At 32.7% G+C, this 24,617-nt stretch overlaps 1 protein-coding gene across 2 annotated transcripts in view; it reads left to right on the forward strand.

Annotated features, from left to right (window-relative positions):
* LOC110108258 (cytochrome P450 97B2, chloroplastic) overlaps window positions 1-18,921 on the forward strand; it is a 32,446-nt gene extending 13,525 nt beyond the window's left edge. For both annotated transcript variants that reach the window (XM_020838822.2, XM_020838825.2), the window contains 10 exons: window positions 3,092-3,327; window positions 8,944-9,117; window positions 9,818-9,865; window positions 9,953-10,012; window positions 10,243-10,329; window positions 10,455-10,543; window positions 10,693-10,784; window positions 16,727-16,788; window positions 17,659-17,808; window positions 18,216-18,921. In XM_020838822.2, coding sequence (XP_020694481.1) covers window positions 3,092-3,327; window positions 8,944-9,117; window positions 9,818-9,865; window positions 9,953-10,012; window positions 10,243-10,329; window positions 10,455-10,543; window positions 10,693-10,784; window positions 16,727-16,788; window positions 17,659-17,808; window positions 18,216-18,443 — 1,226 coding nt within the window. In that variant the 3' untranslated portion in view covers window positions 18,444-18,921. The remainder of the gene's footprint in view (window positions 1-3,091; window positions 3,328-8,943; window positions 9,118-9,817; window positions 9,866-9,952; window positions 10,013-10,242; window positions 10,330-10,454; window positions 10,544-10,692; window positions 10,785-16,726; window positions 16,789-17,658; window positions 17,809-18,215) is intronic.
* The last annotated feature ends 5,696 nt before the right edge of the window (window positions 18,922-24,617 follow it).

Here is a 24,617-nt window from a genome sequence, read left to right on the forward strand (position 1 = left end):
TCACTTATTTGTAGCTAAACTAAGCAACTAACAATTTCCACTTCTTATGTTACTATCTATGATGCACAAACATAAACACGACATGTAACATATACGTGATACGTCAATTATTGTAAAATAGGACGTAGCTACGGGCTATACACAATATTATAATTTTTATATCTTAAAATACTATATAGTAATTTAATAGGTAGAATATTAAGGATAATTGGGAAATAATAAGTCATTTAGTTATAATTTGTGCTTAAAATGATTTATATTAGGATGTCAAGAGTCAGACATCGATGTTGTGTATCAGGTATCGAGAATGGAGATTACAATGCTGTCAATAGTTGAGCATCAATATTGTGCAATGGACATCGAAAGTCGATGTCGAGACGGTGTCAGTCGTCGATATTTAGACAATAAAGATGAGATGTCGTGTAAAAACTGGTTTGGTTGGGCCGGTTCAACCGAACCGACCAACCTTCTAAATAAGACGCGACCCAACAGTGGGTCGGTACGGGGGCTATTCATGCGAAACAGAGATGGTGGGCGGACGACCGAAATTGCACAAAGGGTTTGGGGAAGATTTCTTTTGCCAATTTTTGCAATCCAACGTGCTTGGAGATAAGATTAAACAACTCCTTTTCATTCCTACTATTCAAAGAGTGATAAATTTGGAAGAAGTTGCAACAAGCGGGAGGAACAACAAGGAAATAGAAAAAAAAAGTTTGTTTATCAATTTTTTTATAAATTGTTTTTCATTTCTTTATCTAATAATTAGAAACACCAACTTGAAGGTAAAGGAAGAAATTTGAAGCAAAGAGAAAGAATCTTGAGGGAGGAAGAAAAATATAGGGATTTTGAGAAAATTCCTATTTGTAAGTAAATTCCCCATGTTATAGCTTTAATTAAATTTTATTAATTAATCATATTTCTTTCATGAGCTATATTGTGCAATTTTAGAAATTTTGGAGAGAGAGATCAAGATTAATAGGAGTTGATCAACCAAGGATTCAACAAGAAAATGAAATTTGAGATTCGAGGTTGTACCCTACATCAAAGACTTGAGAGATTTAAAGTGGTTAATTATACTTGTGTTAAATTGTACTATTATATATGAGACAATGGAAAATTCTAATACATGAATTGATATAGAAATTGTATAGTTGAAATTGATGAAATTCTTAATGCATATGGAAGTTTATAAATATGTGAAAGAAAATATATGTAAAGAAAATGGAAGGTAAAGTTGAAATGCATATATGATACGTATATACATATAAAAAAAATACATATACATAAATGTTAAGGAAAACGATATAATATCAAATAAAACGAAGGGAAAATGAATATCAAATGAAACAAAAGGAAAAAGGATATAAATGAAAAGTACAGGAGTCACCCCCGTATGGTAATGGCTGGGAAAACAATGTACCCGTGCACGATAAATGGAAATGGAAATGAAAATGAAAATGGATGCACCTTTGGTATATTTAGATAGTGCTCCTATACAATTAAATGGGAAAAAGAATGTATATTAAAGTAAATCTTTTAAGTATGTAAATGAAGATGTTATAATGTGCATAAAAGGCTGTATGAAATAAAATGAATAGAAATTAAAGAAAAGTATGCCACTTGTTAAATGAATAGACATACAAAAGAAATTAATTATACTGAATTTATATGTTAATTGTTAATGATTACCCACTGAGTTTACTTAGTAAATTCAAACCGTGAATTTAAATGTTTCAGGTAAGTCTTCACTGATTTAAAAACGGCTGAAAGAGAAGACTTTGTCTACAGAAGGCGAGGTGCAAATGACATAATGTAATTTATTATTTATGTATTAGTGTCTCTTTAGTAAGATAGAGAAAGTTGTATATTATATTGGTTAGGAATTAAATGAATTTTTTTTCTTATTATAAATAATCTAACATGAATGATTCATAGATATAAAATTATAATGTTAATTTCATATATAATTTATGATTGTAAATTTTTTCTAAATACAACAACATCAAGCTTTTGTCCCACTACGTGGGGTCGGCTACATTAATCCTTTTTTGCCATTATGTCCAGTTAAAAGTCAAATTCTCATTTAAATCTAATAAAGAATTTTTTCTAAATATATAATATAAATTAATAATAATTTATATTAAATTTAACATAAATTAGTAATAATTTACATTAAATGTATAAGTTTATTTATAAACTATATTTATTTTTTAACCACAAATTTATATCATTATATTTTTATTCTATCATTATTATATTATATTATTTTTTATTTAAATAATTATAATATTTATTACATCATCTAGTTCAACCCTCGGTTCAACCTCAGTCGAACTAGGAAACATTGAACATCTTATTTTTCATGTTTGACGTCCGGTCCAGTTTTCACAACCTTAGTTTTTAGACTACTAAGTATAATGCAATGTGCATGATTTCTTTTTGTGTTTAAATGCGCAAAGCGTGATGGAAATCAACATTTTAACGAACAAAAGCTTTTATGAGTTATGTTGTATATGTATATTATGTGCATACAATAATTATTTAATTAACCAAATTTAAATTACATCAAGCAATATTTTTTTAACAAATATAATACTATATTTAATAATAATAATTTTGAGTATTTTAAAAGATGAAAAATAAGCAAAAATATAAATAATGAAGTAACATAAAAATATCTAAAAAGTAAGAATATACTTGTGAGATTGAAGGACCATTGACCTACATGTATGCGTCACAAGGCAACACAAATTAAAATCAATTGAAATCAGAGTTAATACCATTTGTCAGATTCATCATTGCAAAAAGATTGATTGAATGGTCCGTCTGCTTTCAAAATCATCAAATGGGTGTCTGTATTGTAAATCAGACTTGATTATGCCTCATGACCATCAAATTTATTAAAAAAATGGCCTCTCGTGCTTATTTTGATCAGACACGGTTACGACAATATATAACAAATGTGACTTCGTTCGAACTAGGTTTGAAACTCTATAGCATGTGAGCTGGTTTGATTTTTTTTTTCACACCCTTTAGCCTTTTCACTTAACCATGCTAGAGTTATTTATAATGTGTGATCATTGAATTGCAGTAATTGCACCGGGGTTCCATTCTGCATTTCTGGAAGCCATGATTAGAGTTTTTACTGACTGTTCAGAGAGGACAGTGGCTAAGTTTGAGAAGTTCATTGAAGGAGGAAATGCTCAAGGAAAAACAATTGAGTTAGACCTTGAAGCTGAGTTTTCAAGTCTGTCACTTGACGTAATTGGTTTGGCTGTATTCAACTATGATTTTGGTTCCGTGACTGAAGAATCTCCAGTAATTAAGGTTTGAATTTTATGTTGTTTCATAGTTACTATTTTATTTGTTTCACTATCCAATCCTACAATAATGATTTGTTTGTATTATTATAATCTAAGGTGACACTGCTTAAGCGGAATGAATATAGATCAAGGTGGTTTGATTTTTAAGGAATTAATGTTGAATTAACTTTTATACTGTAACAATCTTTGTTAGTGATGGAGGACGTTATAAAATCATGCACATGGTAAAAAAATTTTGGATCGGCTATCACCAATTTAAACAATTATTAATATGTTTTGATGAATACAAAAAGCTGAAAAATTCATGGCGGCCTAATGGAAATTTCTCATGGAACTTGAATTCAGTAAAATTCTAATTCAAGCCTCATGCTAGTACAAGGAGACAGCTTCCATTGTTTTGTTGGTAGTTACATGCTGTAAATATTCAAATCTAACTAGCACTCAAGCTTAGATAGAAAATAAAATACTTCTAAGGAAATTTTGGGCTTTGAAGGCTTGATGAGCTCAGGTGATTCTCCTTTCCCTCTTTTAGATTTTTAGAATAGGTACAAATGGAGTTATCAAAGGACAATTATTTGACTTTGCAGGAGATTTTTTTTGGACAAAAGGATTTATCTAGGTTTGTGTTAGATATGGTGGATTTAGGTTTATGATGACTGCAATCCCTTATAGTTTATTACATATTAGGCTCATTTCTTGAACCAATCGTAGGATGCCAAAATAAGCACCATCCAACATATCAAGCAGGTAATTCAGGGTCTCGAAAAAGGGGCTAATTTGGATTCATAATTAGTGATAGTAAACTACTTTTTCATTTAGGAGAATAACACTAGGAAATTGCAAAGGGAAGAAGTATCTCTCTCTCCCCCGTCCCAAAATGATCGAGGGGGAGCAATCACCTACTCTGCTTTTAATTTCATTCATTAGAATAACACTATATAATTACAAATGGAAGAAAAGATGTCTTCTCTCCCCCTTTAAGCTCCTTCTCTCTATTCTCTTTTCTTTTTTTTTTTCCCTCCAAGATGATCAAAGAAGATAATGACTTCCTTTCCTTCCCTCTACTTCTACCTTTGTAGGAGGAGTACATTAGTTACAGAAGATGGAATATTCCATTACAAGAAAATCAAGAATTTCGTCTTTGTTGTTTTGGATTTGGTTATAGGAAAGGCAACATTGACTTAGATAATTCTTGGCTTGCACTTGAGTTGCTTAACCATTCTATAAGAGGAATTCAAGGATCTTGACATAAGAGCTCGTTTGGGAACCTTGATTCCTCTTAGCCTTTGCTAATTTACTCATCTCTATGGAATCTTCTTGATAGCTACTCAACTCTCTCAAGGACCATCTAGGCTATTCACTCTTTGGATTTTCTCAACAAGTCTTTTAATTCATTGACCACATGTACCCTACTCAACTGTCTCATAAAACAAATATGCTCCGTTCTCCAAATTGCATAGACCATCAACCATCTCTTACTAATTTTGTGGATTAACTTATTGCTATGTTGGGTTGTTGTGGTTCTCTTCTCCAACAATTGTTCTACCTCCAGTTTATTATTTTTGTCTAGCAATAGGTCATCAAAAGGAGGCAGAACTTTCTTAATCTCATTATCTAGCATCAAAGACTACTATTTTCTTAGATTGTCTAGGTACACCATAGGGTAAATGCCTCTGTAGGATAACAACTCTAATCGATATACATTCTCTCCAAACTTCTCCGACCCCCCCCCCCCCCTCTCAATCTTTTATTTCTAAGGTGGAAGCAAGTGTTCTCCTTCAAACTTATTTTCTACTTGGTGAGGGCCTTGCCAACACTTGTAGTTTCTTTAGACTTGTGAATAGCTTCTTTTCCTTTGAATGGATTATACTAAGCCATTCTAAGAACCTTTGAGCCTTATCGGACATTTATCTTTCCTCCTAAGCAATGATGTTGGCTCAATTGAGAAATCCCAGCCAAGCAGATTTTGAGGTAGATACCTTTTAAGGATTTTTCTAATATTTAGTTATATTATCTAATAGTTTAATTAAATTATCTAATATTTTAGTTGTGTTGAGAGATAAGATGTGAAATGTGAAATTAAGGATGCTCGGCAAAAATAGCCCCATTTTGATACAAAATGTATCAGGATTTTCTGATATAAGATGCCTAAGCTATTGGATATGCAAGATGCGGGAGGCCTTGGATTTGACTTTTTTAGTTTTTTCTTTTATTTAAATTGAATTATATATATATAAATAATAATTATAATATTATTATTTTTTATCTTTTGACCTCATATTTGCTCATTTTATTATTGTTTGTGCATATATTGATTTTTTTTTTGAGTAATTGCCTCACGCGTAGGTGAATTTTGACATTCCCATGTGTCGATTTTGATTTTCGCCTCATTGATTTTTTGGTCATTTGTGTGTCTCGATTTTGATTTTTTCCTTGCATGTGAGCGAATGACTTTTTTGTTGTGCAATGGATTTGAAGGCTTGTGGGCACTTCTTGTGTATTTTTAGCATTCTTGATGTATCAACACAATCCGTTTGAGTAGTCTCTTTGCTGAAGTTTTTCTACATCAGCTTCCTGACAAGGGATTGAAAATCAGATTCTGGGTTAACAAATAATAATCGAAAATCTCTTGGTTGACTACATAATGATGCAAGTGGGATAAAGCTAATAGATACACTTGTAGAGACATCCTTCACAGAACCAAAAACCATCTTTGTCAACCTATGCATATTTAAACCATCATCGTCAATACAAGTTACTGGAGGCCCAGCTTTATGAATTCTTCTATTCTTTCATGGTGAGCGGTATTGTATGTGGTGCTAGGTGCATGCAAGTCTTGATTCACAACTTCTAGCTCAGTTATATTTGACCTTATCATTTTCCTTCGCATCCCAAGCCTTTAACCTATGATGCACTGACACACCTACTTAAGAAAGAATGCAGTGTCGAATACAGAAGTGCGCCCGATATGGCTGAGACACGTGTCGAATATGGCTGAAACGTGTCCGATTAAAATTATATTTAAAATTTTAAATTAAACAAATACGCGTGCCATAATTTTTTATAATTAAATTTATTTAAATTAGGACTACACAAGCACAACAACAAAAAATCCAAAGATAAATAACAGTAAGATTTTTTCTCTAACCTTCAAAATGTAAAAGGACAAATCAGAGCCCGTGACACTCTGACGCAAAGGACTATAAATACATCATTAACGATCAGATGAAATGAACACATGGATAGATTCTTTGTACATAAGATGTAGATAAGTGCTCACCTCCCTAGTCTCTTTTGCATTTTTAATAAGCCCATCAAGGCACTTATTTATGACCATTAGGTCACTATGGAATTTACGCTGCCTTGGAAAGATCCATCTAGCAAAAGGAAGATTCCAGTAAGGGATGTAAAATGTTGACCGATGCTCAGCCTCAAATAGAGTTCCATAGACTGCCTGTTTCATAGTTTACAGAACACAAGAAACACCTTTGTAGTTACAGTAGAAAAGATAAGTTCAGTCAAGAAAAGAAAATAGCAGGAAGAATGCATATTAAGCATGACGCTTCTAAGAAAAAAATACAAGAATGTTTTCATGGACATAATCAGGGACCATTTTGCCTCTCAAGTTTGAGCATCTCTGAGTAAATTCTATCATTCAATCCAATGGTCCCTAGGTTGTCAAGAGTACCATCAAAAACAGTAACTGAGAATATGAGAGGCCACTTCAAAAAAAAAAAGTCATTGCTATTAAGCACATCACAGAATCCAATATCTTCATAGTACCATCAAATAGTAAAGTATAAAGTCCTTTCTGACAAGCACGTTTCATATAAAATATAGAGCTAATTATAAGCACTAAAGTTAGAATTATTTTTTCTAAGAGTTTGCTTATTTACATAAAAGCTGCTCTATCTTTCGGGTATTATGTTTTATTTTAGATGCACGGCAACAATTGCACTTTCTTACAATCTGAAGATCAAGATCTAGTTTCCCCCTTCAGTCAGCACACATGGACATCATTAACACATCATTAGTTAAATCCAAGTTGTTAGTGTCGGAGACAATAAAAAACATGACAAATCAGCAGTAGAAATCAATAATCTTGTTAAAAGGGGGCTTGACACTCTGCCAATACTAAATCATGGCTATTCATTCATTTTTTATCACAATATTGTTAAAATGATGTCTAATTTTTATTAAAATAAAATACGCCAAAGAAAAATCATGATTTCTAGTAAATCATCATATTGTTCCTTCATTATTATCATAATACAGTTAAAATGGTACCAAATATTCTAAAAAAAATTCACCCAACAAAAAAAATGGTCTTCCTTAAACATGAAGTACTTTACCGTCGATGATTTTGATTGTTTCTATTTTTGAGTTATATAATTACAGTTCCAATTATCGATAAATTTGAACTATTAATTTTATTTGTATTTTAAAAAAATTAAAATAGTGAATAAATTATATATTATATTTTATTCTTAAAATTTAGATTATATACACACACACACATATATATATATATATATATATATATATATATATATATATGTGTGTGTGTGTATATAATCTAAATTTTAAGAATAAAATATAATATATAATTTATTCACTATTTTAATTTTTTTAAAATACAAATAAAATTAATAGTTCAAATTTATCGATAATTGGAACTGTAATTATATAACTCAAAAATAGAAACAATCAAAATCATCGACGGTAAAGTACTTCATGTTTAAGGAAGACCATTTTTTTTGTTGGGTGAATTTTTTTTAGAATATTTGGTACCATTTTAACTGTATTATGATAATAATGAAGGAACATTATAATGATTTACTAGAAATCATGATTTTTCTTTGGCGTATTTTATTTTAATAAAAATTAGACATCATTTTAACAATATTGTGATAAAAAATGAATGAATAGCCATGATTTAGTATTGGCAGAGTGTCAAGCCCCCTTTTAACAAGATTATTGATTTCTACTGCTGATTTGTCATGTTTTTTATTGTCTCCGACACTAACAACTTGGATTTAACTAATGATGTGTTAATGATGTCCATGTGTGCTGACTGAAGGGGGAAACTAGATCTTGATCTTCAGATTGTAAGAAAGTGCAATTGTTGCCGTGCATCTAAAATAAAACATAATACCCGAAAGATAGAGCAGCTTTTATGTAAATAAGCAAACTCTTAGAAAAAATAATTCTAACTTTAGTGCTTATAATTAGCTCTATATTTTATATGAAACGTGCTTGTCAGAAAGGACTTTATACTTTACTATTTGATGGTACTATGAAGATATTGGATTCTGTGATGTGCTTAATAGCAATGACTTTTTTTTTTTGAAGTGGCCTCTCATATTCTCAGTTACTGTTTTTGATGGTACTCTTGACAACCTAGGGACCATTGGATTGAATGATAGAATTTACTCAGAGATGCTCAAACTTGAGAGGCAAAATGGTCCCTGATTATGTCCATGAAAACATTCTTTTATTTTTTTCTTAGAAGCGTCATGCTTAATATGCATTCTTCCTGCTATTTTCTTTTCTTGACTGAACTTATCTTTTCTACTGTAACTACAAAGGTGTTTCTTGTGTTCTGTAAACTATGAAACAGGCAGTCTATGGAACTCTATTTGAGGCTGAGCATCGGTCAACATTTTACATCCCTTACTGGAATCTTCCTTTTGCTAGATGGATCTTTCCAAGGCAGCGTAAATTCCATAGTGACCTAATGGTCATAAATAAGTGCCTTGATGGGCTTATTAAAAATGCAAAAGAGACTAGGGAGGTGAGCACTTATCTACATCTTATGTACAAAGAATCTATCAATGTGTTCATTTCATCTGATTGTTAATGATGTATTTATAGTCCTTTGAGTCAGAGTGTCGCGGGCTCTGATTTGTCCTTTTACATTTTGAAGGTCAGAGAAAAATCTTACTGTTATTTATCTTTGGATTTTTTGTTGTCGTGCTTGTGTAGTCCTTCTAATTTAAATAAATTTAATTATAAAAAATTATGGCACGCGTATCTGTTTAATTTAAATATGATTTTAATCGGACACGTTTCAGCCATATTCGACACGTGTCTCAGCCATATCGGGCGCATTTCTGTGTTCGACACTGCATTCTTTCTTAAGTAGGTGTGTCAGTGCATCATAGGTTAAAGACTTGGGATGGGAAGGAAAATGGTAAGGTCAAATATAACTGAGTTAGAAGTTGTGAATCAAGACTTGCATGCACCTAGCACCACATACAATACCGCTCACCATGAAAGAATAGAAGAATTCATAAAGCTGGGCCTCCAGTAACTTGTATTGACGATGATGGTTTAAATATGCATAGGTTGACAAAGATGGTTTTTGGTTCTGTGAAGGATGTCTCTACAAGTGTATCTATTAGCTTTATCCCACTTGCATCATTATGTAGTCAACCAAGAGATTTTCGATTATTATTTGTTAACCCAGAATCTGATTTTCAATCCCTTGTCAGGAAGCTGATGTAGAAAAACTTCAGCAAAGAGACTACTCGTCTCTAAAGGTGAGATTGGCTGTATCTATTAATTATCAAATAACAGAACTTTATGTCTAAGATGATGAAATCTGTTGTATGTGATGGTAATTACAGGATGCAAGCTTATTGAGGTTTCTTGTTGATATGCGTGGAGCTGATGTTGATGATCGTCAGGTAATCTTTGACTCTTTTCTTAATTCCAGTTGCATAGAAACAGTTCAACAAAAGTATAAATCGGTGTATGTTCTTCAATTGTCACGCTCATGAAGTTAGGGTTGGATTGATCTTGCCTTGAACTCTATACCCTGATCAACTCAAGAATAGCAAATACGGATTCATGGAGTTTTGATTAATGATGATTTTTCTGTTTGCTTTTTTTTTTGAAAAATTCATTATAACATCAGCTTAGGGATGACCTTATGACCATGCTTATTGCCGGACACGAAACTACTGCTGCTGTTCTTACCTGGGCTATTTTTCTTCTTGCTCAGGTAATGAATGTTTTTTATTTATTTTTTGTTCTGCTGTACCAATTTCACTTGAAAGATGCATGTCCCAGACTTATACAATTATATAATTGACTTATTTTATAAGTCCAGCAATTTTGATCTAGCAGAACCCATCCAAAATGAGAAAGGCGCAGGAAGAGGTTGATTCTGTGCTCGGTGGAAAGAAGCCTACTCTTGAATGCCTTAAAAATTTGGAGTAAGTGAATGAATATGCATTGGTTTGGAAGGAGTGAACAATTTGTTTATTTTAATTTTTATTTTTGAACCGAGAACATGCCTAGTAGTTTGATATTGAGCCATATTGTGAATCTTTATTATAGTCCTTCTGACACATTTTCTTTTTAGGTACATTCGGCTCATCATTGCCGAAGCTCTTCGCTTGTACCCTCAACCGCCACTTCTAATAAGGCGTTCTCTCCAAGCTGATAAACTCCCTGGTATGGTCATCTCATTTTGTAATTTCGTTGGCAAAATCTTAATTTCACTAATGTCAGTTTTGGATTGAGTTTCATCTTCATTAACCTTATCTCAACTATCTCGTTTTAACTTTATTAAGTGCCCTCTCCATTCATTCATGTGGACAGCTATGTGAAGTGTTGATACTAATTTATGCTTGTTTTTTAGACGACCAATTTATGTTTTATTTTCTCCTTTCTATTCTCATACCTTTCTTAAATTTTTTTAACCACCTTAACAATACATTTTTTACCATTATTTGTACATATTCAAATCATATTTATCTATTTTTAATTAACTTATCTTTAATTGAAATAAATGAAAGTCTTCAATTTCTTCCAATTTTATTAAATATGAAATTAATAATTATTAATCAATATTACTTGATGATCAAGCAATACTTTAATTTGATAGGTTTGAGTAGTTGGATCTATTATATAATAGAATTGAAATATAAATAAGTTGAAGCTGAATGCTTAAATTGGAAACTAGGATTACTATAGAATAAGAGGTTATCATGTAGTGTTAAGGGTTGATTGTGTTAAGCAATAATTAGCCTGGCCATGCAGCAGCTCTTGGGATTGAGAAATAAATCAATAAAGTTGAGCGTGTGATAGAATGAGAATGCTAAGTTAGATGTATGTTAAATCTAAGAATGATAAATTGAAAAATGATTGCGGGATTAGGTCAACAACCAAGTATATAGTTTATATCAAAATGACTGGAATGAATCCAAATTCTCCATGTTTGACTATGTATATTTCACTTTTGCTCTCTCATTGGAATAAGGAAAAATTCTAGTCTTTGTCCTCTATATTGTGTCATAGTGACCGAGATGAGAGGGGAAAACTTTTGTTTCACATTTCCGGAAAGACCACCTATTTGTTCGTTTACCAGGTTCGGCATGAAATCATTTAAATCTAATAAAAAAAATATTGTCACGATCCATTGGTTGTTGACCTAGTGATATGTATATCATTGTATCTCACATTTTATAGTCTTCTATACATGATTTTTTTGTTAAATTTGATCATTTTTGAAATGAGAGCCCAGCCATTATCCGGGCCTTATAGGGAGACAATCTTTTTTAGGATATTGAAGTGGAGAAGTAAGAAGCCCAGAACAGAATGAGAAGTCGAAAAACCTTGCGAGACTCTTTCTTTATGGTTGAGGAATCTGTCTCGTCTGAATTTCCCCCTAATAATCTAATTAGGTGTCTCGCTATCCTGCTCTAGATCCCTGGCTTTACGGACCCTCATTGTAAGACTTTTGGGAGTCATGTTCACTGCTCCTGCACCTCCAACTCTGACTTTCTAGAATGAAAAGGATTTCTTCCTACTGCTGAAGGGTTCTTAAGCCCTAATTTGGCTTTGCCTAAAAGACAATCTCATACAAAGTGAATTTCAAACTATTACACTAATATTCTAATTTAGAATATATATACTTATATAGAATAGAATTAGAATATAATTCTATCTATCTCATAATATGAAGTTCTATTTTAGATAATATATAGAATATAAGATTCTAAATAGAAAGAAGATGAAAAGATAGAAAAATCTATATATAGAATAGAAAAAGAGAAAAGAAAGAGAAAAAATGAAGCGAATGAAGGTTCGCGAAGCGAATTCGAGCTTTCTCGAAAGCGGCTTATGTAGTGGTCGGCATTCGTAGACTTCCCCGGAGATGACTAGTGCCTTTGGAAACAGTCGTGACGCTTTGGTGACGAAGGTAACCGGGGCTAATTTATGCTTGTTTTTTACACGACCAATTTATGTTTTATTTTCTCCTTTCTATTCTCTACCGTTCTTAAAAAATTTTAACCACCTTAACAATACATTTTTTACAATTATTTGTACATATTCAAATCATATTTATCTATTTTTGATTAACTTATATTTAATTGAAATAAATGAAATTCTTCAATTTCTTGCAATTTTAATAAATATGAAATTAATAATTATTAATCAATATTACTTGAAGATCAAGCAATACTTTTATGTGATAGGTTTGACTTTTGAGTAGTTGGATTTATTATATAATAGAATTGAATATAAATAAGTTGATGCTGAATGCTTAAATTGGAAACTAAGGATAACTATAGAATAAGAGGTTATCATGTAGTGTTAAGGGTTGATTGTATTGAGCAATAATTAGCCTGGCAATGCAGCAGCTCTTGGGATTGAGAAATAAATCAATAAAGTTGAGCGTGTGATAGAATGAGAATGCTAAGTTAGATGTATGTTAAATCTAAGAATGATAAATTGAAAAATGATTGCGGGATTAGGTCAACAACCAAGTATATAGTTTATATCAAAATGACTGGAATGAATCCAAATTCTCCATGTTTGACCATGTATATTTCACTTTTGCTCTCTCATTGGAATAAGGAAAAATTCTAGTCTTCTCCTCTATATTGTTCTGCTTATCTTTCTTCTCTTTATTTTCAACATAGCTATCTCCTATAACACTCATTGTACTTCTCTACTCTTCCCCCACGGCCTCTATATCGTGTCATAGTTAAACAACAATAACAACAACCAACCTTTATGCCACTATGGGCGGTCAACTACACAATTAATCTTTTCTTTTTTGTGAGTCAAATTTTCATTTAAATCTAATAAAAAAAAACATTTTTAATATTCTAACACAGTTTTTTTCAGGTCTATCTATACAATCCTTAATATTGGTTGTTCTAAAACATCTACTCCCATTACTGGGTCATCAAAAGGCTGATGTTTAATGTGACAAAATCATCTGGGCGACTCTCTCTAATCTTATCTATCATTGGAGCTACTCCAACCTTTTAACATATATACTTGTTTCGCATTTTATTTCTAAATGTAAAGTCTCTTATCCACCTGAGCATCCTCATCTTTGCAACTCCTAACGTAATTTTATGCTTCTCTTTTAATGGCCAACATTCGATGCCATAACGTATTATAGGTCTCACCACCATCTTATAAAATTTTCCCTCACGTTTGAGGGGGTACTTTTCGATGACACAATATGCCCAATGTATTATTTCACTTCAACTGTCTAACTTGAATTTCACCATTGCTCTAAACAATGGACCTGAGATATCTAAAATAATTGTTCTTTTTAATTACTTGATCACCCAATGTCTCGATGAGCTGGATGCACTTACGTAGTTCGTTTTGTAAAAAGAGATCCCGATCAAAAGAATTTATGCACAAAATAAATATGAATGATAAAGATCCAAATGTGCATAAATTATCCACCACATCGTCGCCGGCCCGATTACACATATTTTCAAGCATAATCATGGGCAATATGTGATCAAAAGGGATACATCCCAAAGTCGATGACGAATCGAGATAAATGGCATGATTTGACCCTTCACCACAAAGCAGTGTAACATGCAGACAAGTGTATCAACCAACAAAATTCAAGTGACAAGACCGTACAAATCACTGATTTCCAAAAAAGGAGGTCAACAACTTATCGACTACTTAAGGCACCAAAATATAAAGTGAAAATAGTACAAAATTGCAAACATCTTCGTTTTGATAAAATAGTGCTACTATAAGCTAATGAGGACATGAAACTCTACGTCAACTAAGATTAACTTGATATTATCCTATTTGGCAAACATCTACCTCAAATATATAATATACTCTAGGATGATGCAACTCATGACTGCTAATGAGGATACTTGATTAGATTGGGTCAATTTCCTCTACTAAGTTGATTATGGTCCATGGCAATTTGAGACGATGAAATCTTAGTATTTTAATAATCTTCATCATCATTACTCCATCTGTAGCTAGAAGCTAACGTTAATGAATTTTCTCAAATTTAAATTCAAATCGGTGCTATTGTAAACTAAATATTTAACGTCTACCAATTAATCTTAATTGAAAGTTCTCTCTTGTGATCAGAAGAGATAATTAACAATAGTTGATTGTGCCTTAGAAAAATCTTAAAATATTTCATTAAGTGTTAGAAAAATGATAAAAAATATTTGTGTAGTGCTTTGTATGATATTCAATTTACCTTCTTAGAATTTAAGCTATAACTATTTCTCTTAGGAGAGACGGTGCAAATTTTTAAAGCCCATAGTCCTCACGAAAATCCATCCCACAAATAGATTCATCTCTACAATTCCTCTTAAAGTCTTTGATTGTTTGGCCTTCATCCACATACCACCTCCTGAGAGGAATTAACTTGACTTAAAAAATAATTTTGTTGATTGTTGATTATTCTTGTTAATAAGACTAAAGAGGGAGTTGAAGGTAAACTTGAATTATGGAGGTCAACCATAGAGTCCAAAGGTTTTTGCTTGAGTAGATCTAAAACTGAATATCGCACAAAAAATGCATTGCGTACGCACAGCCTACGCATATATTACTCGGTGTTTAAAATTTAGTTAGGTTTTATGTTTCAAATTTCAACATAAATTTATCATAAACCCTGAATACAGAGAAAACACGATGGCATCACAGTATCAAACATTTAAAAAGTTTCGAGAAGCAATGCATACGCATAGAATAAGCATAAAATAAGAAGATCTTCAGAACCTTGAACACCAATGCATAGCATAACCATAAAATACGCAGTACGGAACATAAAACATAGCATTAAGTTACCTTTCTCTTTGGGGGTGACGACATCTTAGAAGAAACTGAGTGAAGAGTGCTTGAAATTGCTCCGGAGTGAATGCTTGAAAGTTCGAATTTTTGCTGAAACTTGAAATCTAAACTTCGCCTATGCATTCGACCTAAACCAGGGTTTAAATGTTGATGCCACGTCGACATCTCATTAGGCGCGCCACGTCAGCAACTGGGGGAGCCGAACTGAAAAAAAAAAAACTTTAGGTTAATTTTATTTTTTTAGAGGCGGCGCCTTAAATATATGAGGCGAGCCGCGCCACAGTAAACTTGAGGCGTAAGCCTTATAAACTGAATTTATTGCGTGGGCTTTGAGGCTTAAATGGACCAAATTGCGCTGAGGCGCACCTCTTATTGCGCAATTTTAAACGTGCACAAATTCTAATACAAAATATCTTATCAGTAAGTACATCTCTTATGACAACTTACATTCTCAGTTTGTACTTCTACAACTAATTTTTTTCGAATGGACATCCCAAAAATACTCATGAAGCATTAAAAATATCAAAATGGAGAGATTTTATCTATAAAGAAATGTGAGCACTTGAAAAGAATGGCACTTGGAAACTCTTAATCTTAGCAAAAAGAAAGAAACATATTGGGTATATATGGATTTTCAATACGAAATATAAAGCTAGCTGATAGGAGCATTGAAAGAGATAAAGTTAAATTTGTTACAAAAGGGTTTATTCAAGCTAATAAAATTGCTATCAAGAAACATTTGCATCAGTTGCTAAGAATAACTCAATCTAAGTCATTCTCAAATAGGTAATTATAGTCGCTTAGAGAAATATAAAGCAAACAAGTGTTTTTAGGAGTAACACTGAAGTTGAATTATGGGCCATGAATCATGATAATTGTGAAGGAATACGGCTCAAAAGACTTCTTGAAGACCTAAAAGTTCACATTAAAGAATCAATTATAATGATGTGTGGCAATTAAGGTACAATTAATATTGTTAAATTCCCAATTCAACATGATAGGAGTTAACTTATCGATATTGATAAGCACCTCAAAAGTAGAAAAATGAACAAGAAATTATGGAAGTAATCTACACTGCCAAGTTGTGCGAAATATGTTTTTTTTTTCTTGGTTATTGTATAAACTTTATGTTCTGAAAGTCAGGATAATTCTATTGTTGTGAGCTTAAATTGTATATTATCACCAGTTTCTTTAGTTTATCTAACTTATATGGTATGGGCTGTTAGGCTATTTTGAATTTTTATTCTTTTTAATATCGTTTAAGCATATCACATTCTTAACTATTTTATTATGCTTGCATTCTTTTACAGGAGGATACAAGGGTCATGAGGAAGGATATGAAATTCCTGCTGGGACTGATATCTTTATTTCTGTGAGTTTGATGAGTTTCATCTTTTTTTTACTTTCGTACTGGAACTGTGAAAAAGGAAACATCTTCGTTTAGCTTTATTTATTAGCCAATCTTGCTGGTGAAATAGAATACATGCTGTTCTTCACATTTGCTGTTGATTTAGAGGTTTCTACTTTGTCCCTTTGGTAGATGAGCTGGTTGTCAGGTTGATACGATGTTGCAGAGATATTATCGCTAGATTAGAAGTAGGTATCTTGTGATTTGAGGGAAATCATGTTCAACGAAAAATATGTAACTAGAAGTTATTAAAGATCCATCTTTGATCCCCCCCCACTTGTTGGCCTTTATGCCACATTTGTTACGCCCATCTAAATAAGATATAAATGCGTCTTCTAAAATATAATGGCAAACACAACTCACTTTGGTTTGTTGGTTGGGAGCTTAGGCTACCAACTAAGAAGTCTTGGGTTCGAGCCTTGTGTATATGATGTGTGTATGAGTCTACCTTAATTGGCCTAAATGTTCCCAAAAAAATGGCAGTATCCACGCACTGGTATGTCATATCAAATAAATGCATCTGAAAAATTATCCAAAAGCTTATTAAATATTTGATGCCATATTAGTTTTCCTAAACTCTCTTGGCATGCAATGTGGCTTGACGTGGACTGCAGGAAGTATACATTTCTTCTTGAAACATGCTTCTGATATTTGAAACTATGGACGTTCCTCCACATGTAACTGCATTAGCATTTTATGTTGCATTCCCTCTTCTTATCTAGTTCTTTTTGAAATATTCTCCTGCTAGTCTAAACTATAGAAGTAGTTTTCTCATCCTTCCCTTCTAACAAATCAAGTCATGATATATCATTAAACTAAGAAATCTTTTAACAGGTATACAATCTTCATAGGTCACCATATTTCTGGGATCAGCCAAATGAATTTGAACCCGAAAGATTTTTGATTCCCAAGACAAGTGATGGCATCAAGGGATGGAAGGGGTTTGATCCAACCCGAAGTCCTGGAGCTTTATACCCAAATGAGGTTTGCTGCTACCTTTGCTGGCGTCAAGCTTGAGAAATGCTTCTCCTACTCATGTTGGGGCCACACTCAACACCACCCCATGCCTCGAGAGATTATTCTGTGTGGACATCGGATGGGAGAACCGTCCAATTACGCCTGGTACTGCGCTCGGTACCGAGCGGTACCGAGCGCGGTACATTTTTTGGGTGACATGGCGCATTTTTAGTAGTCTCCGGACGACATCCAGCCTCCGCACAAAATAATTTTTCCCATGCCCCGAAATTGCCTCCTAGGGAAATATGGTGATGTTGGGTGAGAACTAAAAGGAGTTAGAGAAACATTAATGCAACACTCACAGTGTGGTGAGGACTAATCCAAATTCTGAAAGGTTTATAATGCTGAAGTTATATGATGCTTCGCTGTGTTAGGTAATGGCAGATTTCTCCTTCCTGCCATTTGGTGGGGGACAACGCAAATGTGTTGGCGATCAATTTGCGCTGCTTGAATCAACTGTGGTGCTAGCTCTGTTCTTGCGGAAGTTTGATATTGAGCTCAAGGGATCTCCAGATGACGTAAAACTGGTAACTGGAGCTACTATCCATACTAAGAATGGTTTGTGGTGCAAAATTAGGGGAAGAACCGAAGCACTTTATTAGTTAGAAGGGCTTTGTTTTGATCTTAACTGTTGCATTAAAACGCTCTTCAATTGATCTAAGAATATAATTAAGTTTTTTTTTTTTTTTTTTCTTTCTATTTTGCTGGTTTTTGGAGTTCAATCACTAATATTTTAGCCTAGGGGTTTCTGATGGGGGAACTTTGAGCTAAGGGCATTTGGGATTACTTCTATTGGGCTCGCTGACTCAATATATGAATGCTCGCATTATGATGATGAAGTTGAAATAGAAGATTTATGCCAGCATCAATGAAATCAACGAACAAGAGGAAGAAGATGATGAGAATGATAACACAGAGCCTTTTCCTATTTTAATTGTACTAAGACAATCTTTTTATATTCATAGTCACTATTTATGTTTTCAAATATCTTGATTTTTAATTGTCTATTTGATGTGATGAAATGATGTACTGTAATAAAATGATTTGTTGCAATGGATTGAACGATTGAATTTATAGAAATTGCACTACCATTTTTTTTTAAAGGTTTCCCATAGAGTTTCCTCTTTAAATGACGATACAGGCTCACTGGGCTTAGCTTGGTTGATGGACGAACATGGTTGGGAACCTCCCAATCGATGTTCGCATCCCCGAACATCCCATCTCAAGCAGCTCGCCTCATTTGAAGGGAGTAGCAAAGCTTGGGCGGGCCTGTGGGTTGGTCTGCTAGGTTTCAATGAGGGATTAGTTATGCCGCCATGCGCCTTTTAAGAGGATGGCAGCGAGTAAATACCCTCGTTCTAAAAAAAAATAATACAGAAAGCAACACAAAAAATCGTAAAGTGGAACAGAACCCAATTGGTGGATGTCTACTATAATTTTTTTATAAGAATTTCCACCTTCCTCTCCTTCTGTGTTTTTGGCAAAAGATTACTTCTTTTTGGTAGATTCAAACATATATATCTCTGGAAAATATGCTGAACTGAAATTTAGGCTTCATTTGAAAAAAAAAATTATAAAATAATTTTTAGAACTATTATAAAAAGCAGCTTTTTTACTATAAATTTATTTGAAAACTAGTAATCAAATAATACAATAATCAAATAGAAAATATGATTGTAATTTGAAAAATAAAGCACAAAAAAATACAATAATCAAATAGAAAATATGATTGTAATTTGAAAAATAAAGCACAAAAAAATAATTCTGAACAAAGCCTTAGTTTGAAGAAAGTGTTTTCGGTTGAGTTCTTAATCCGCCGGTTTAAAATCCATCAAAATCATAAATTACTGAAATACTTTTATTACCTTTCGATGGATTATGTTGTTAGAATTGGCAGCTTTCTTAAAATGTTCTTAAAAATACTTTCTTACTTTGAAATTCATGAATAAAAAACAGTAAACCAATGCAGAATTGAGCCAAAATCGATTCACATAGAATGAATAATTTTAATTTAGGCTATGATTATTTGATTTGAACTTTCTAGAACCCATGCTAATAATTTTTATTTTAATTATAAATAAACTCATCTCCAGAGGCCTAACCAACTTCTATTACAGAGATAGACAGTAATTGAGGGAGAGAGATAGACAGTAATTGAGGGAGAGAGATAGACAGCAATTGAGGGAGTAAAATACCTAAAGCTTCATTAATTTTCCCCAACCAATACATCATACAAGGCCTCTATATATAGAGATGTACATGGGTGTAGTAGCATGCATGAACAAAATAACCTAAAACTAAATCAATATATAACAAAAATCAAGGTCGGTGATTTCTCACCCTAAGGGAAAATTATTAGGTGTGGACACTAGACGAAGAGAACCGTTCGATTTTATCTTTGTATATAGTAAAAGCATAATCAAAGTGCAGTTATTGTAGTAGATGCGCTTTGACTGTGTTTTTACTGTAGACAGAGAGAAAACCGAACGGTTCTCTCCATCCGCTGTCCGCGCCTAATAATTTCTCCACCCTAAGGGCATCTCCAACCGAACGTCATTCGCCCACTTGTCGCTCCCGTGAGCGTCTACCTGAACAACAAATGAAAATCCACTTTTGTGTTTTGTCTCGATTATGAACAGTGCGACGTCAATTAGGGATGTCAATATTTGACACGACACGAAAACCCGACTTGGACCCGACCCGAAAAATTCGGGTTGGACCCAACCCGATTTCAAAACGGGACGGGTTAAGGTTCCCAGATTCGACCCGTTTGAAAAATGGGTTGGGTTCGGGTTAACCCGGCGGGTTGCCGGGTCAACCAGTGAACCCGTTTAATTTGAAATGCCCCCGCTGCCCCGCGGAGCTGCCCCGCCTACTCGTGCAGCTGCCCTGCCAGTAACTTGATTGGTTGGCGATACATATTAGTAAATATATTACATGCTCTTAACATAACCTAGGTCCGCTTCTGCTTATATGAAATCAGATAATGCTCACCCTTGAATCACCCTTGAATTTGTTATTCGAAGGTTGGACAATGAGCCTTGTTTCTTATCATTCAAAAGTTCTCAAATGAACCTTCTTTCTTATCATTTGATAATATAATGTCACAATTAAAAAAATATTACATTAAATAATATCATAACATATAAAATTTTAAAAATAATATAAAGTTCAAAGCATTTCGACATAGAGTTAAATATTTTTCTTGAAATCTCTTCCCTATTTTAAAAGAAGAGCTATCTCAAAGGATTAATGGATGTCAATTATAAATTAATATTTACAAATAATATCATAAATTATATTTATTTTAGCATAAATTTAAAAATATTTAAACTTTTTATAGTTTTATCCACTTTGAACTGTAATGTGTAAAGCTTCAGAACCGCTGCAAGCCTGCAAGAACAAATGGCGTGTTGACCAATTCCGACGAGCCGCATCTTGCGAATGTTTCAAATTAAGTGGGTGGAAAATTAATATCTGCAATATTTCTTTTTTACATTTTAGCCCAATTTTGAGACAGTCTTCGATTAAATACCTGAAATTTCGTCATCGCAGACGTCATCCACTATTTCCACCAACGGTGTGGCGACTGTTGCCGGCGCAGCCTCTTCTTCTTCAACTATGATCAGAGTTGATGAAAGAGTTCTAAGGGTTCTTTCACTAGGTCCGGTGTTCGGATTCGTCCGGACATCAATTTAAAAGTGCCTCATCACCTTGATATACTTGGGACTCAGTGTATCTGGGTGACGTGGTGCATCTGGATTGGTGTCTGGACGGTCTGATCACCGGACGTAACAATTCGCACTATTAATAAATCAGTTTTACAGTGTTTTCTAGATCTATTACAACAATTTAAATATCTACTAATTTATTTGTAGTAGTTAAAAAAAAAACTAAAAATCTCTTGTATGTGTTCGTTGAAAAGGCTTTAGCAGCGATTTTATGAGGTGGCTAAGGCATGAAAAGAAGAGATTGTTAGCAAATTTGTGAGCGGCAGTGTCTTAGCTGGCGATTTGCAAACCACTGCTACAAAATATTATGATAAATTTGATTTTTTGACGGTAAATTTAGCACCGATTAAAACTGTTGTCTATATCTATCTATAACAATGATTTTAAAACCACTGCTATGAACTGCTGCTAAAACATTAACTTTTTTATAGCGTTTATTTGTGCGGGATAGTTTTTAAAGTAATTTTTAGTATATATATATTTAAAGTAACGAAAAAAGATAAATATCAAAAGCTATTTCAAATAAAACCGAAGTCTTTTTTTATTATTATTATTGAGAATTTTAATTCTATATGTCTAATACTAATGATATTGAACCAAATTATTCTTATTACTGAAATATAAGCATTATCATGCACATGCAAATGGCTACAAACCTTCTCTTGGTCAAAAAATGAGCAATGTTTGAATTCCATATTTAGTGTACAAATCTCTTTTGAACTGATTTGAAAACATGTTTCGAACCAAGGATTTGACTATTAGATGTTCGATTACGTTCGAATCAGTGCTAAAACTGATGTACGAACTAGGTTTGAAAATAGTTTGAACAAGGTTTAAATATCTTGAATTAGATTCGAGCAATGCTCAGATTTTTTTCGAATTGTATTCATACATTATTCGAACTTGTTTGAACCTTATTCAAATCTTCTTCGAATCGAGTTTAAACTTAATTTTCAAACATTAGTCTCGAAAACTGCTTAAATAAGGTTCGAACTACGGGTGTCAATATTTGACACGACGCGAAAACCCGACCCGGAAATTTCGGGTTTGACCCGACCCGATTTCAAAATGGGTAGGGTTTGGGTTTCAGAAATCGACCCGTTTGAAAAATGGGTCGGGTTCGGGTTGACCCGACGGGTTGCCGGGTCAACCCACGAACCTGTTTTAAATCAACTGCCCGCATTGTCGGATTCGACCCGAACCCGACCCGTGATCCGAAATTGACACCTCTAGTTTGAACAAAGTCTAAATCTCATATTACAAGTTTGAATTGTGTTTAAATCTTATTTAAACTTTAGAAATATATTTGTCTATTATTAAGTCAATAATGATCTCCTAGTCACAACTTTGTGCTGATAAAAGGGTTTATAAATCTATAATATATATTTAGTAATGTTAATGACATATAATTCTTTATTTAATGTATTTGTTGTTATTGATTATTATTGTATCTATCTAATGTCCGCAATTCTTTACTAATGATATGGTTATTGATTATGTAAAGCCATGCAAAGCTCCAAAGCTATAGAAATAATTTGAACTCTTTTATTAAAATAGTAGTTTTGATATTATGAAGTGTTTATGTAAATGCATTGAGGACAAATTAAGATATATATATATATATATATATAACATCTCACAACAATAAATTTAATTATATTTTTAACAAATATATATATTTTTTAATTTAACATTACATACATAAATATTCATAATTTATAAATTGCGTTTTGTTAGTATTTGTGGAATTTGATTGTCTCTATCAATCGGATTGTACTGTTGTCTCGCACCTCAAGTCAAATTCTCGTGTTTATAGTGGTGGTGTGGGAGGTTCTTCCCATGCTTGGTTTCGGGTGTTCAAATGCCCGATGCAGTGTATCTGAGCAGCCTGACGTTGTGTTCCCAAGCACCTTATTGTTGTAGAGTTTGCTGAGATAAATGATAGAGAGTTGAGCGCCGCAACACTCTCAATTTGACGTCGTAGAATTGTCTAGTGTACGTTGTAGCGCTGTGGGTCAATCTTATGCTCTCTTACCCTGACCTGAAATCGTTTAACCACATATAATGATATACACATGCTTTCCAATTATTCTATATCAGTATCAAATTATTATCTCAATGACATGCATGCTCAACATGTCACATGCTCATTATTAATACAGTATCATCAGTAAAATTGGTGACAGTAGTAGTAAAGCAATATAGTGATAGTAAATTTGTATAATAACAATAAATCAATTAATAGTAACAATAAAGAAGTAAATGAATAAATAACACGTATTTCAATAGTCACACTAAACAAGTAAGAAGTCCTAACTTAACAGTTATTTTTTCAATATCATGTCAGTATTAGTAAATTGTTTGCACAATAAATAAAGTCGTCACTCTTTGTCCGTCAACATAGTAATCATCTTTTTATAACTCACAATCATTTCACATGAATTGGTAGATGATAACATAAAATCACAATATTAAAAAAAAAACTCATCAGCCCACCATATTATACACGTCAATCAGTTTGCAGCCAACGTTAATGAAACAAACTTTTTACTTATCTTCACATATATTATTATCACATTATTAACGATCAACTATTACCCAATCATTCACCAATTTTCATTCTCAATGTTAGTATTAACAATATGCTTAAATAAAAAAATTGAACTATTTATTTAGTGAAAATTATAAAAATTTTGATAATGTTTATTTTGCCTGATGAAATTTAATACTATTACAGTTAAAATTCTTAGATAGTTGACATCTATTACATATAAAAAATTATACGGTAAAAGTTTGCTAAAAATCAAGATATAATAAGTTTTGCAAGTTTTGACAAAATTAAAAAGCATAAAACACAAAATATACTACAAAATTATCTAAATCACTAATATATAATAGTTCTATATAATGAGACAAGCAAATCTCCCTACAGAACTGATTAACAAAAATTGCTCCACGACTTCTAAATCCAAACTTATATTTTCTCTTTTCTCATTTTTCTCTCGATATCTTTCTTACATCTCTATGTTAGACGAATCAGAATGG

This window comes from Dendrobium catenatum, unplaced genomic scaffold (assembly GCF_001605985.2).
Source record: "Dendrobium catenatum unplaced genomic scaffold, ASM160598v2 fragScaff_scaffold_716, whole genome shotgun sequence".
NCBI classification, from domain to species: Eukaryota; Viridiplantae; Streptophyta; class Magnoliopsida; order Asparagales; family Orchidaceae; genus Dendrobium; species Dendrobium catenatum.